The sequence below is a fragment of the Alligator mississippiensis genome, chromosome 1 (genome assembly GCF_030867095.1).
Source record: "Alligator mississippiensis isolate rAllMis1 chromosome 1, rAllMis1, whole genome shotgun sequence".
Lineage (NCBI taxonomy): Eukaryota > Metazoa > Chordata > Crocodylia > Alligatoridae > Alligator > Alligator mississippiensis.
The window spans coordinates 31,250,509-31,266,004 of NC_081824.1; the positions used below are offsets into that span (position 1 = coordinate 31,250,509).

The 15,496-nt window shown below is 42.7% G+C and overlaps 1 protein-coding gene across 3 annotated transcripts in view; it reads right to left on the reverse strand.

Moving 5' to 3' along the window:
* CPSF3 (cleavage and polyadenylation specific factor 3) overlaps positions 1-15,496 on the reverse strand; it is a 38,684-nt gene that overhangs the window by 3,085 nt on the left and 20,103 nt on the right. For all 3 annotated transcript variants that reach the window (XM_006259399.4, XM_019492674.2, XM_059729722.1), the window contains 6 exons: positions 14,573-14,725; positions 8,670-8,778; positions 6,112-6,210; positions 4,250-4,344; positions 2,793-2,880; positions 1,015-1,084 (listed from right to left, as the gene is read on the reverse strand). In XM_006259399.4, coding sequence (XP_006259461.3) covers positions 1,015-1,084; positions 2,793-2,880; positions 4,250-4,344; positions 6,112-6,210; positions 8,670-8,778; positions 14,573-14,725 — 614 coding nt within the window. The remainder of the gene's footprint in view (positions 1-1,014; positions 1,085-2,792; positions 2,881-4,249; positions 4,345-6,111; positions 6,211-8,669; positions 8,779-14,572; positions 14,726-15,496) is intronic.

Genomic DNA, 15,496 nt, shown 5'->3' on the forward strand with positions numbered 1-15,496 from the left:
AGAAATTTGAGGGGGGTGTGAAGGTGTGGGTTATATGATGTGTGAACAGGGCTCTGCACAGGTTCTTGGCACCTGCCTGGAAGGAAGGGCAGAGCAGTGGCAGCATTAACTGCTGTGGCTCTGGGAATCTTGGCAATTAACACTACCACTGCACCTCTCCAATCCACATGCTGGACTGGGCCTGTGTGCAGGGCTGATCTGCAGCCAGACCCAGTGCACCAAGTCCAACCTGGTACATGGTCCTAGACCCTGCATGCCGGGGTCAGATCCTGCATATTGGCTCCAGAACCACCTGCCAGGTTGGACCTAGTGTGATGATGTCAGGGCCTTGTGCCCAGTCAGACCTGGCATATCGATCTGGGACTGCAGTGCCAGGTCAGACCTTCATATGGCTCCAGAGCAAGTGCATGGTCCTGGACTCAGCATATGGTCCTGAAGTCAGCATGCACTGGCCCCAGACTTGGTGTGCTCTTGGGCTATTTATCCCCAGGCCCAGCACAGCCTATACAACATGCAGAGCTGGCAACAGGCTTGGCTTCCTGCCTGCTGCTACTCAGGTGTTTACACAAGGTAAGATCTTACCAATCAAAACAGAGATACAAAATTAATGTAGTTAAAATCACATAATAGGTTATGACTTAATTTTCAGAGATACTGAGTTCCCACAGCTGTCACAGAAGTCAATGTTCAGCATCTCCAATGGAAAAACCCCCCCAAATATATCACTGGTTCAATTTCTTAATTAAACAAACAGAATATATTACGTTTTATCCCTTTGCTTTACTTAGTTGCAGGGATCCACAGAAATTAACCTGATAACAATTTGTACAGCATTTTTTAAAATTATGGTGCAGATACAAATATGTGAATGCAAATGGTAATACACAGATAACTATGTCCCCATAGGTCATAAATTTCATAACTCTATGTTATGCACATCGCATATGCATGGCAAACTATTAGCAATTCTAACTGATAATGTTCAACTGTGAATAATATGAAAAGCCAACTTACTGAAGCATAATCTCCAATCTCTTGCTATACACATCTATATCTACCTGTTTAGAAATTTTATGTACAGCAGCTGAAAAATAAAAGAGCCATCAATTACTTTTTGTTGATATTTGCTAGGAGGGAAAAAACAGTCCATTTAAAAGATGTGCTTCCTAAAAGTCTGCATGGCTTGCTTTATGGAAATTTATAAATATGAACAGAATCTTTACATGATAAAAAAAATACTAAGAGAAGAACTGCATTTTAAAGAAAGGCTGAAACCTGTAACTGGAACAAATGCTCTTATCTATGTTACTAAATTCAACAGAAAGTCTTAATTTTAATCAGTTTCACTTTCTTTTTTCCTCTAATACGTGACTACACTTTCTGGTGTCAAGCTAGAACACTTTTGGTTACAACTGTGCATAGAATACTTAAGGCAAAACAAGAATTCCTACTTCAAATGTTAGTAAATGGTGTGGCATCAACATTCCTTGGATTCGCTAGCTGAAATTTTTCACAAAGTAGACATCAAAGCAAAAATATGATGCTATTTTAGACTTAGTTTTGGTACTGCTTCATTGATATACAATGCTACTGCACCAACCTTGCTTTTATGTGCTCGCTTGCTCTCTCTCTGTGGGGTGTATGGGGGAGGGAGTTTCACTTTGGTTACGTGGTATTTTTTGTCGCTAACATGTATTTCATGCTCAGCCTTTGGGAGGGCCACATACTTTTGCACTTTCACCATTTGTTTTTAAAATGCGTATAATAAAGTATTAAATAGTCAAAAGTCTCTCTCTCTCTCCCCCTCCCCATTCCCTAAATTGATCCCATTTAAATTCAGTAGAAAGATAAATAAAAATAGGTCTGCTACTCAGGCTTTTTATTTAAAAAGGACAGACTATGAAATTAAGAAAATTAGTTTGTAAAGTCAACTGAAGAACAGAACGGCCTAGAGACTTCAAGTGCAGTAGAGTTTTGGAATCTCTAAATCAAAGTACAAAAACTATTTAGAATGTGCATTATGGGGAAGGGGAAAAATTCTTGTAGGCCAGGGCTCCAGACTGAACAGGATGAAAAGTCCACCTCAAAGTGGTATCAAGAATAAACAGAAATTATACAAGTAATGGAAAAAGGGACTGATGAGCAAAAGAAAACACCTACTATGTTACAGGTGGAAAAGTGTAGGGATGAAGTGAAATTTGCCAAACATCAAACTGAGTTAGACCTTGCAAGAGAAATTAAAAGAAACAGTAAAAGCTTCTTCAGCCATATAAAAAAAATACAGGGAAGTAGGGCCACACAGTAAAGAGAATGTGGTATCAAATACAGTTAGTTATTAAGACACCCTTAATTAAGTCAGTATTTTACCTCAGTTAATAACAAAAATATGAGAGAAAAAAAGCACACACACACATGCATGGACACACAAATAAATCATCCAGAATACAAATAACAGTTACAGTATTATAGTCTTAACACTAGTTTTCTTTGTTTATATTGCCATGACTATCAAGTCTCAGGGGAAAATAAATATTCATATATGTATGGCATGGCAAATCACAGAAATTTCAATTCTGCTAGGGTTTTTTGTGTGTAAATCACTTAATCTATTAAAAAAAACAAATCTGACTACTAATAAAAAACAGTAACCATTTCAACAAAACATCAAAACATTAAAGAAAAAAAGGCAAACACCCCCACCTTCAAAATCTGCTGAAATTTTCCTTACCCTGTTAATACCAGAGAGGTTAAGGTCTGTTAAGCATTACACATACATACACTAATCTAAATACCTTTCTGTATTTTGGGATTGGACTGAACTTCCAGGATCACTGTTGTCACAGTGTCTGCATACATATCATTAGCAGGATTTGCCACCCACTGGAAAATAATAAAAAGATTATGCTCGGGCAGCAGTATACTCAGCACCAACTGAAAAATGCAAGCTAAAAGTGTCGTAATACTCAGGGAATTATCTTGGTGCAAAACAAAACTTTATGTATTAAAGATGGAGTCATCTAGAAATTCCCTACCGCTTCCCCACCATGACTTATTCTTAGGGCCAAGAGGCCTCCTCCCCCATGCTTTTCCATGCTTGGTCACTGAACTCACTGAAGAGATCACTCCTGATTGAACCCAGATACTCCTTCTTTAAGAAAGAAATGTGGGTTTGGCATTATTTCCAACTACTATTTGTCATAAAGGAAAGGGTGTAGAGCCTGAAAAGGGGTATTAATTCTGAATTATCACTTTTAAAGTGTTTTTACACTTGGTGAAACAGATAGGCAAGGGCCTTCCATAAAGGAAGGTGTTACTAAAGACTCTCTAATACTAGCAACAAGTACAATAATGCTTACAACCAGTAGTGTAACTTGGGGAGGGCGGCTGGGGCACCAGTCCCAGGCACCAGTGTTGTAGAGGTGCCAGAATTGGACCCCCATCCCCTGCAGTCTGCTCCCTGGCAGCAGAAGCAGCTCCACAGCACTGCTTTCACATCAACAGAAACCATGTGCCTGGACATTGCTGCTGTTGTAGGAGCAACAGCCTGGGTGGGCAAATCATGCTGTAGCAGCAGCAGCATGGACATTGTTTTTGGAATCCCTAGCGCCACACTACCCCAGCCCTGGTGCAGGCCTAGCGTAGGGAAAACTCAAGTGGCTCCCTCCTCCTCTTTGGTGCTCCCTGAACCCTTCCTTCCCCTGCCACGTCCCTCCTGCAGGGTTCACCCAGGGTATAAACCCTGCTCATTAAACCTCTGCTTATATCACCCAACATCTTGGTTGTCTGACTACAGTAAAGCAAAATAAAAAGAAACTGACACCCAGTACATAAAATGTGAGAAGCAAGGATGTCTTGGAGTGATGCCTTTCACTGGACCAACTGCACAGCTGGGTAAAGTTTGACAAGATTTCAAATGCAAGAAGAATGCAAGGTGTTCTTCATCAGGTTCTGCATGTCTTGCATTTGAAAGCTTGTCTAAATCTATTCCAACTTTGCTGTGACACCACCTTAACAAACCTTTACCTCTCGCATAATTTCTGACATTACTCTTACACTACCACTGAATAAAATGACATATCAATGCAGGATGACAGCTCAAGGGAAACCATACCTGTGCCCTCATACACGTAGATCCCTACCCAGCAGAAGCTAATTAACGAGCCTACATTAAACTCTGCACTGATGCTGCCATCTATAACATTGTGTAGAAACCAGGTAATAGAATATTTTCCTCCCATTCCACACCTACCTCAAGTACCACCATGCCAGGCTCCTGGATCACAGTAATATTTTTGAAAACTTTCAAGGCTGGCTTTTGCTGGACTTCTATTTCTTCCACATCACCTAAAGTTGAGCAGGCATATTTGAGAAACCAGCAGTGATTTAAGCAGATGAAAGGACTGAAAACCCTCCTGACCCAGAGGGGTTTAGACTTAGGAGGTTGCTTGTAGGTGTAAACAAAACCCCAAATATGGTGCTTTAGTTTAAACTCAGCAGGTTCCCAGGTGAAGTCCCGCACATGCCCAAAAAAGGCAGCGTGTTACTTCAACCTGGCTCACCCAACATCTGTAAAGTTTGGGTGCTTTAGTGGGACTTTTTTGGTGCTTTATCTAATAGCTGATTGAATTAGCTTTAGTTAAAAGCACCAAAAGTCCTGCTGAAGCACCCAATCTGTATAGATGCTGCACAGCTGGGTTGAAGTAACGCAGTGCTGCTTCTGGTAAAGCATGTTTTTTGTTTGTTTGTTTTCTTAAATGTCTGCAAGCAGCTAGGTAGCCCTATATAATGCAATCTATCTTTTTCCCCAGTGATGTTGTTTCCTTTCAGTTTTTAATGTTTAATAAAAGTTATACTGGCCATTTTAGTTGTCATACCCCCATTACTCCCCCCACTGCTGTGGCAGGGAAAGCAGAAGTGGGGGGGTGAGGAGCCAGGCCCCTGCCCTTACTCCCCTGCCCCTTGGACCCCGCCATGCATGCCCCTCCACCACCTGCCCCTCCATGCCTGTGTCTGTTTCCATTGCCTGTCCTCAACCTCCCTGCTCCATGTCTGTGCCTAGCTCCCAACTCTGTCTCCCCCACCCCTGCTCTCCACTACAGCATGACCTCTCATGCCTTGCATCCCATGCCTGCCCTCCCACTCCCTGCCCACACCCCTCCTCACCCTCTGCTCCAGCTCTGTAGTTACCAGCAGCACAACTTCAGCCTGGCCCAGCCCCTGCTCCTTCCCGCAGCCTGCCTCTCCCCGTGCCTGTTCCCCCTCCCCCTTTCTGCTGCAGCTCAGTCTCAGCTCCAGGGCACTCAGTAGCAGTGGGGTCCCAACCCCTGGCCAGGCAGGGTCAGGGCTGGGAGGCCTAGAGCTGGAGCAGAAGGTAAGGGGGCAGCTGGAAGCAGGGGAGCAGTGGGTTGTGGGCCAGGCTGCAGGTTCCCCTTATCTCCCCCACTTTCTCCCAAACCACATGCTCTCTACCCTGCCAAACAAGCTACTACAGCCCGGAACAGGCAGTGACTCAGCTCTGACTTTAGCCCAGGGCCAAAGCCAGTGCTGAGCCACTGCCTGATCCAGGCTGGCATCTGAATCCAAGACGAGCTCCCCCACCCGGGAAGAAAAACTCACTTGGATTTGAGTAAATATGGTAAGTGAGCAGAGAGGGATAAGACTACAAATGCTACGATCCCAAAGGAGTAAACTATTTATTTGTGCATAAGTTGTAGTGGCAGTTTAGGAGAGGCTTAAGACATTTAATTACTAGGAACAGGTTGAAAACAATTAAAGACAGTATCAGGTAGGTTTTGATCAATGAACTGGAAGTGAAGGATCTTGACTTTATAAATCTGGGTAGGGTTTGTAGGAATTCTGCATTTTCCCAGGCTCATTACATTATATGCACAGGAAAGTTTCACCAAGCCCACCATGTTTGTACCGTGGCTACATCAGGTACTGTAAGAATCTAACAAAAAACCTTGAAACATACAATGTGTTATGGCACACAAGTTGTAAGAGTAAAGCAAAAGCTTTCAGTCAGATTTCTTCAAGAAACACACAGACGCACACACACTTAACCACTGTCTAAAGAAAAACAAAAGATCTTAAACATCTTTCAAACCATACCTGTGAGTTTCTGCAGCTGGTAATAAAGCAGACTGAAAGGGCCAGTATATGGAATGGCTTGTGTTTGTGTGACGGTGCTCATTGCCAAATCAGTGTAATCTGAAAGAGTTTAAAAAAAAGTTGGCCCTTTAAATTATTATCCCCCAAAAGAAGTCTCAATGCAGATAAATGGTGTCTACTATTACTTCCAAGGGTATACATCCTTCGAACAACAGAAAAACCCCCTCTCTTTTACCCACAAGAGGAGGAATGAATTTATTACTGGGAAGAGAACAAAGACCAGTGTTTTAGGCTGCACTTTAGATGTAAATTATATAGTATAGTCTCCTCACTCTCCTGTTGACTTCACTAACATATGTTCTCTTCCAAGCAACAAACTCATTCTTCTTTTAATCTAGTCAATCACCAAATTATTAAATAGAGCAGTGGTTCTCAACCATTTTAGACTTAAGGCACTCTTTATTAGACTTGAGGCACCCCTTGTGATGCTCAAGGCAATCCCTGGAAAATGCCAACTCTTAGTTTTCACTAATTTTTTTTACTGTGGAAAAATAAAAAAGGAATTCTTTTGTTGCAAAGAACTCAAACCACAATAAAGCAGAAGGGTTATTAATACTATGGATTTGTACCTTTGGTGCCTGCCACTTTAGCTGGCAGGTATGGGCTAGCCTTAATGAGGCTAGCATACGATCCCAGAAGGGCCTTGGGATTGGAGGAGGGGGGCGGAGCAGCCTTCATTTTAACCGAGGTCTTTAGAGCTGGGGCAGCAGTCTGCTGCCAGCAGCCAGAGAGATGCCACCAGCTACGTGGCTGCTTAGGAACACCTTGGAGGTAAGGGCAGGAGCTATGGAGGATGGCAGGAGACTGCTGGCCCTGGGTATGACTGAAAACTGCACCCTGCTGAGGAAGGGCGGCCTGATAGGATGTTCATGGCAGAACAGTCCGCCAGAAATGCCAGGCCAGTTACCTCCCTGGTGAAAGGCAGGTAGGGGCACCTTGAAACCCCAGCCCCCACATCCTGGTGGGTTACCCGGAGGTAGGGACAGGCATGGGGCCAGGCACAAACTAGAGAGGCACCTGAGCCCACAGGATGAAAGACCTCGATGGGCATGCCTGGCCCCATGCCACTGAGAGGCACCTGAGTCCATAGGCTGAAAGACCCTGGGCGGGGCAGGCAAGCTTAGGAGAAGCATCTGAGCCCATAGGGTGAAAGAACCTGGTGGCCCCAGCGAGGTGGCAGAAGTAAGCGGAGGCCCGTATAGAGTAGGGTGCACAACAGCAGCCTGAAGTGCTGTGCATGAGAGGGGCCAGCAGCTGAGTTCAGCCCGGAGTACAGCATGAGGCTGTGAGTTACGTAGAGTAAGATCTGTGAGAGGACAGCTTGAAGTGCAGTGTGCTCCCCGGCTGGAGAGTGAGTAGTGAAGCCTAAAGTGCCACGCAGAGTAGGGCTGAGGGGGACCCAAAATGCTGCATGGAGTAAGGCAGGTTGAGAGTGGTCTGGGAAGTGAACACTATGTGAAAGGCCTGGTGAGAGCAGGCAGAATACAAGAGGCCCTGTGAGAGGGTAATGTGAAAGACACTCTGTGGAGGACAGATTGTGCGTGTTGTATGTTAGAGGCCCTACAATGGCCAGAATTTGGCCAAGCTTTAGGCTGGAGCTATTTATCAACTTAGGTTGTCATCTGTGAGGCATAGGACACGATAAGGGGAGATCGGAGCTGTGTATAACACCCTTATCACTAGGGCGAGCAATAGGCAGCCTCCTGCCTTAGTGACAGCTCTCACAATTATTACCATCAAGGAGTGGCAGGAGAGAAAGGCAGGTGGTTAGCCCAGAGACAGGTGGGTGGACTGACATTGCGACCCAGCCCTGAGATGGCCCCATCACAGGATTCCTATTTGAAATCTCTGGATTAATCTTGTGAATCATGTTTGGACACTTAACCATGCTAGCATGGTGTGATACCCTGTAGCACCCTCAAAAAGATGTCAAAACACTGCAGTGTGCCATGACATCCTGGCTGTGAATCACTGCAAGAGAGCAATACTTAGCTGTGTTAGTCTGAAGTCAGGCAAAAGGCAGGGCCATGGTGACACTCGACAAAGTAGGCTGTAGCCTATGAAAGTTTTCACCTTTCTGAATAAGTTAGGTCTTTAATGTGCTATGCTACCCTGCCTGATTTATTCAATGATAACTTACTCAGATTTTACGGTACCACCACTGCTGGAAACAAAGTATAATGATGGCAGAAAGCTTTGACATGCTAGCAGAGGCAATATCAGAAATCTTTATATATAAGCCTTTCTATCAGTTTGAATCATCTCTAGTAAGAATTTCTTTTTACAAAAAACATCCTGCTGTTTTTCACCCCTATCAAGCAGCATTCCCCCAAAACTGAGCCAATGTAAAATATTTTTAGCTAATTATGGATCTCACAAACATTATAGAAGCTTAACTCATGAAAACTGGTTTATAATCTTATGCATGACAGCCTTTGCTTTTAAGCACAAAATTCAATTAGTTATTGATCATATTGCAATATGCTGTCTTTACTTACTGGAGAGGTCACAAGGTGAAAGGATGTGATAATTGAAGTTTCTTTTAACTAGGATCCCTGAAATTCGCTGTCCTTGCTCTGGTTTCTTATCTGCCAAAGACCCCATTACCTATTGAAAAGAAAAACAAAACAAAAAAAATCAAAATTGCTTCAAGGAAATCTGAAATTCTAATGGACAAGGGCTAGCTAAAGATGAAATGCAGAATCCTTATAAAAAAAAAAAAGTCAGAACATGACACCACCTCGGAAGATCCCAGTAAAGCGAAAGAGGAAAGATGTTACATTTTTGACACTTTAGAATCAACAGTTATTATAAATGTCTTTGTATTCATAGATTTCATAGACATTAAGGCTGGAAGGGACCTTGGAAGATCATCGAGTTCAGCCCCCTGCCCCAAGGGCAAGAAGTCAGCTGGGGTCACAGGATCCCAGCAAGAAAAACATCCAGGTCTCTCTTGAAGGCGTTCAAAGTAGGTTCTTGAACCACCTCTGGCGGCAGGCCATTCCAGACCTTGGGGGCTCGGACAGTAAAGAAGTTCTTCCTTATGTCCAGCCTGAAGTGGTCTTGCAGGAGTTTATAACTGTGTACCAAACCCCCAGTTTTTCTTTTCTAATATCTATGATAGATATGCATTCCCTTCCCTTCCCCAATTATTTCTGGCTTTTCTTCCTCTCCCTCTCTATTCCCTATAGACAAGCATAAGCGAGCTCAGACTTAGAATAAGCTTTAACATTTTTATTTTGGTAGCAAGTTTTTGGTTTTGGGTATCCACTGTTTTATATTGTATTATTATTAGGTTTGTATTAATTCTTACTGTTGTATATTGTATTATTATCATTTTCGTATTGATTTTTATTGTTTCATATAGATATTGTATGGTTTAGGCCTGTGTTTGTAAGTGAACCAAAGTCATGTCAAGTTTCCATCTCGTGTCCCCTGCCTGGGCATCCCGTGTTGCCACTATGAGTCATGTACTCCTCCCATGTAAATTGGTTCCTGGATGAATGAGTGATTGGGAATAATTGAAATACAATGGTAGCAGGCCTCTACAGAATGGCCTGTAATGATCAGGCCATCACCTCGCATTGATTCATCCAGGAACCACGGACCTCACCCAGGAACAGAGACAAGAACCCAGCGTTTGAAAGACAAAAGACCCTGCAGAACCAGCAACTCTGCCATTGTACCCCACCATTACAGACACCTGAAACTGCATGTCCCTGCATGGAGCACACATGCTTAGTACGCCAGGGGCTGACCCTTGCCTGGGCATGCCTCCTGTCACTAGGGTCACACAAGGTCTGCCCCTATAAAAAGGGGCAGTGAAGACAGACCCAGTGGGATGCCCTCTCCATCTGGACCAGCACCATGCCACACCACCTATCCACCCAGAGGACCTGCCACCGACCGCCCCTCCCGCCCCCACCCTGGACAACACCTGCTGGACAAGGACCCCTTTCCTGCCAGGATAGGTAGCTATCACTCCCCACCCTCTCTTCAGCCAAGGACTTAGACTCTGCTTCTCTTCCCTACCTGGACTCCAGCCCTTCCAAGGAGTCTCTTTCTCCTGCTGCCAGTGTGTGAGAGAATAGAGAATTCTAGAAACACTCAGAGGCTACTAATTCTAATGAATCATCATAGCTGCAGACTAATATTTTAAGTCAGATGGCAACATCATGAGTACTACAAATAAAAGCATGGAAAAATTCTGTTCCAAAACACTGTTTTTGGTCCGTTGTGAGGGAATTTGGTAAATTAAGCAGAGCAAAGTGCCTTCTTAGATGACTGATGCTTCTTAGTGATGTATTTATATCCAAAAGATTGCAAATAATTTTTCCAATTATTTGTGTAGGTCTAATAAAAGATATATTTACCCAATTAATTTTGTCTGCTTTCTTAAATGAGGTTACTCATGCTTTCATGGTTTTTGATCTCTGTTGCAATTTGAGTCCTACCTACTTTTATGGGTTTTATTGAAAAGGATAAACAAAGAGAGACTTAGGCAAACATCTTGTTAAGCTAATTGCCTGTCAGGAATGAGGGGACGTGGGTGGAGACAGAGCACTGCCACTCACCACCCTGCACTGCTGTCTCCCAGGAGCAGGGGGGAAGGGGAGGGAAGCTTGCTTCACCGTTCCTGGCAGCACCCCGTGCCACCAGGAAGCAGGGCCAAGGAGGGGGGCAGGGGAGGCCAGGGCTGCTGATCTTGCCTCCCCTGCTGTGTTGCCTCCAGGGAGTGGGGTGGGGCAGGGTGTTCTTCATCCCTGTCATCAAAGTGGCGCTCTGCTGCATTGCCACCGCCGCCTCCTGTCTGGAACGCTCTTGGAGCACTCTGGTTGTTTCAGTCAGCATTGTGATTGGCTGCCAAGACAACCAATCAGAGTGCGAATAAAGCGTTACAGACAGATGGACTAAGGCTATTATATTAGAATGTATCTAAGCTAGTTAATGACCAAGTTAAAATCACAATTATGACTGAAGCAATAGGCTCAAATTTTTAAATCCTCCAAGTAATACAATAATACTGATATTAAAAGGAATCACTTTAGACTTATCATGGGAGAATTTTTGGAGATAATTTCTTTTTAATCCATATCTTCAATCCATGTTCTAAGCATTGCAGTTCACTGACACAGCTGGCAAAGGACATAATGCCTTTTCTTACATACTAAATAAGACACGCACACCTTGTTTTGGGAACGTAGAATGAAGAAACAAGGTCCGTGTTGCTCCCCACCCTGTCATGGCCAAATGCTGACTGTGGGGGCCAGGGGAAGCGTTTATTTTTCAGCATCACACCACTTCCCTGGCAGCTGGAAGCTAGAGGTCAAACTCTGCCACAGATGTTGCTAAATTGGCAGTAGCTGTGACAGGATTAAGCCTCTAGTTTTTGGCTGAGCAGAAGACTCTCCTCTGCCCTCAACCCTCCTGTCTGTGAGCCAGAAAGGGAGCCAGCACCCAGGAGTCACTCCAGTGTCTCCATGCTTCCAGGCCAGTATAGAAATCAGATTCCCCAATTAAGACACATTCCAATTTTAGAAGCCTACATTTTAAGGAAAACGCTTTGCAAGCAAATACGGTATGCATCTATAAGTTACGTGTCCACAGGACCTTGGCCATAAATTTGAGTCTGAGACCCCAGTTAAAAGAAGCCACTCAAGAAAGAAAGTCATGTCCCACGTCAGTTTAAGAAAGTTAAGCAATTTGAGGCAGCTTACAGATGTAAAAAAAAAAAATAATCAAAACAGAGCTTTACTTTAAACTTGGCTCACCCCCGTGCGGAGCCCAGCGCATGCCTAGAAGAGGCTCTGCATTAGTTGGACCTGGCTTGCCAAATGTCTGTATAGAGTACGTTAGCGGGGCTTTTTTGGCACTTTTATCGAAAGCTGGTTAAATCAGCATTCAGATAAGAGTGCCTAAAAGCCCCACTGAAGTGCCTGATCTATATAGACACGGCAGAGTTGGGTCAAACTAATGCATGGCTTCTTTCGGTAAAGTGTGTTTTTGGGTTTGGTTTGTTTTTGTTTTTTTTTTTGGGGGGGGGGGGTCCAGGGGCATTGTTTGTTTGGTTTTTTTTGTCTCCCCCCCTCCCCCCACATCTGTCATCAGCCTGAGTGCTCATGGCAAATCCTCAGTTACTACACGGTATCAGTTTGTTATCATCCTTCCACCCTAGTAATACAGAAGCTTTCCATGGACTTCATGCAGTGGTGATGGTTAAATCTCACACAATTACTTCTCTTGAAGAAAAAAACAGAAAGAAGTAAAACCCTCTGCTTTTTAGACCCAAAGAACTGCCTGACCAATCTGAGGAACAGATTGGCGTTTATTTTTACAAAATTATTAAAATATGCCATTCCCAAAAACACAATACTTGACTAATAATAATTAGAACATGAAGGTGCTACTTTATTAAAGCAAGGGTGAACACAAGAAATGAAGCTGAAGTTCAGATTCTTTGGGGTTGTTAACTCACATATTTATTGTTAGTTATGTATAATCTGAAACCAGGCAGTAGAGGTCTAGTAAGCATTTCTGATGCACATGGAATCTTTTATCAGTTGGCAGATGAGTCATTCATTAGTAAGACCACACTGGCCAAAGATTTTCACTTCCTCCCTGGATGGCCTGTCCAGGGAAGGGAGGGGTATGTTGCTTTAGAGGATACTGATGACATGAGTGGAGGAAATTATTTCTATCCCCTGCCCCAAGTATCTGTGCTTTATACTGAGCATTTCCCACTTTTTCTGCTTTAGGGGTTACCTATATGGCTTCAAGGTTCACAAAATGTTAAAGATAGTCAATATGATCCAATTTTTTTTGTTTGGGTTTTTTTTTTGGGGGGGGGGGAGGGGGTTGTGTTAGGCTCATGGTGAAAGTTCTATCACCTAGTGACCCTTAATTTCTCCAAGTCAGTTAGATAAACCATACCAGATAATCATTTAGAAATTCAAAATAAAGGATACGTGAGCAGTCTTTGCTGAGAACCTTCCGGCTAAGGTAATGTCCGTAAGATCGAGAGAGAAAAAATATCTTACTTCTCCATGCATGCACTCTTTTCACGGTAGTTACTTAAGTGTTCTCAGTATTTGTTAAAAATCGTAGGGCTGGAGGGAGTTTCAATGTCATCTGGTAAAGCCCCATAATACAGATGCAAGGTGGGCTATTCCTAAACCATTCCAAACAGACTCCTACTGGCTTCTTCCTGAAAATCTCAGTGAAGGAGATAATACTTCCCTAGAGGGCTTCTTCCATTGTTATGGGGAATATCTTCAGCAGAGAATGCATACAAATAATGCAAGTGTGCCTGTAAATGATGCACTACACTGATTTAGATCTCAAGATGTAGAATAATTTGATAAAGCAGGCCCATAGTAGTCTACTGGGAATTGAGACCCACCAAAGTGCCATTCATGTTAACAACTCTAACATCAGATCCATAATGGCTACCCCGTTCCTCATTTTTCAAGACACTTTTCCTTCAGACCTTTTTATTTCATTTTTAAAAGCATTAAGCTCAATTCATCAAATAACATGAGAGATAATGCTGGTTATATAATAATTTGGGACAAACAACCAGAGCAGTTTTTCTTAAAAGTCCCCTGAACAGATTTTTGGATTTAAAAAAAAATGTTGACAGATGTGTGTTTCTTCAATATGCATCAAGGCTCACAGTTGTTCTTCCTTAGTCCAACATTCATAGATTTTATTTTAATATTACATCAAAGTGTTACTATAGCAGTTCAAAACTCACCGTTCTGCAAAAGGAAGCCTAGCAAACTGGAGATTAACTGTTAAAAATACATTCTGCAAGAACATTCAGATCTTTTGGTTTTAAAGTGGTAAAGCTTTAGCTTTGGCTTTCTTTTGTAGCTTTTTCATCGTATTCCAAAATAAAACAGATTAGCCATCATGTATAAAATACCTTCTTCTAGACAATTCTATTTTAACCTATTTCAGCAACATTCTGAACTTCCCAGAAATGGAGACCTTTGAGGACACAGCGACTGACTGAAGATGGCGAGCTTATTTAATCCAGCCAAAATATTATATTTTTCTTGTACGCATCTTTTTGTCAAGAAGGGGGATATACAAATGGCTCCCTATATTAGAAGTGGGACCTGTTATTCTTCCATAAATTTCTCTGACGCTGCTGATTCGCATACTATTTTTTGTTAACAGACTATGTAGGACTGCTGCCATGAAATGTGTTTCATATGGTATAATGTCAAGATACTGAAAACACTGACAGACTTATCTGTATCAACATAGATCTTGGCAAAAACGGTGTTTTCATAGTATGCTAAAACACCTGAGAAGCACATAACCCACATTTGATAAACGCAGAAATTCTTGGAGAAAAATTATAATTAAAGTGTTAAGAAAATGCTATTTTTTATACCTTGGCAAGTTTTTCTCCTCTGAAGTTTAATGTCACAGCCTCAGTGTTCCTAGGATTGTGAACTTCTATGTGAACTTCATCATTATCTTCATACTCTCGTATCAATGCTGCTTTTAATCTGGCCATTTCGTTCTGCTCACCGTGTACTAAAATCTAGAGGAAATAGAAATAGCTGTACTTAACATGGCTTCTACTTTCAAAATGTGGTAAGGCGAGTAGGCTGCCATTTTACTGCCCATGCATCATGTTTAAGATATATAATTTCATGGGCAGCAATACAGGGAACATCTATTTTTTGCTCCGATATATGTATATATACACATTCTTGAACTGCACACAGGTATTAAGTTGAGGCTTCATGCACAACTTTACAAATATCTCTAGCAAATTTATTTTCCTTTTTTCTGTTGTTAAAGGCTTCTCCATTTTTAAAAAATATTATATATCAGTGCTTCCTTCTTAGCTGCCGCCTCTGGCATTTCAGATTCTACTCCTTATTTTCAAAGCACACCATAATTTCATCCCTACGCATCTCCTGCTTTCTTGCCACCTAATACTTTGCTCACGCTCTTCCCCTGAATGCTCCCTTTGTCCTTGTTGTCCATTCCATTCCTTCTTTCACACTGTCCTGTTCACTTGCAACAGCCTCCAAACAGGTTTCCACCAAAGGACTTCCTTCCCACTCTGCTATTCCAAAATATCTGGAGCCCTGCATATTCTATGACTCACTCTATCAACATGACCATATGCCACTTGACTTGTTCAGTAATTTATCTTACTCATATAATTACATGGAAAAATGCTTAATAGGGTGTATAGAGCACTTTAAAAAAAATTGCTCCAGTGCTCCCCACATCCATGGTAGTGCTGCAAGTCAGCCTGCATTTTACTCTGCCAGACTAGTAAACTGAAGAGCATTTCATC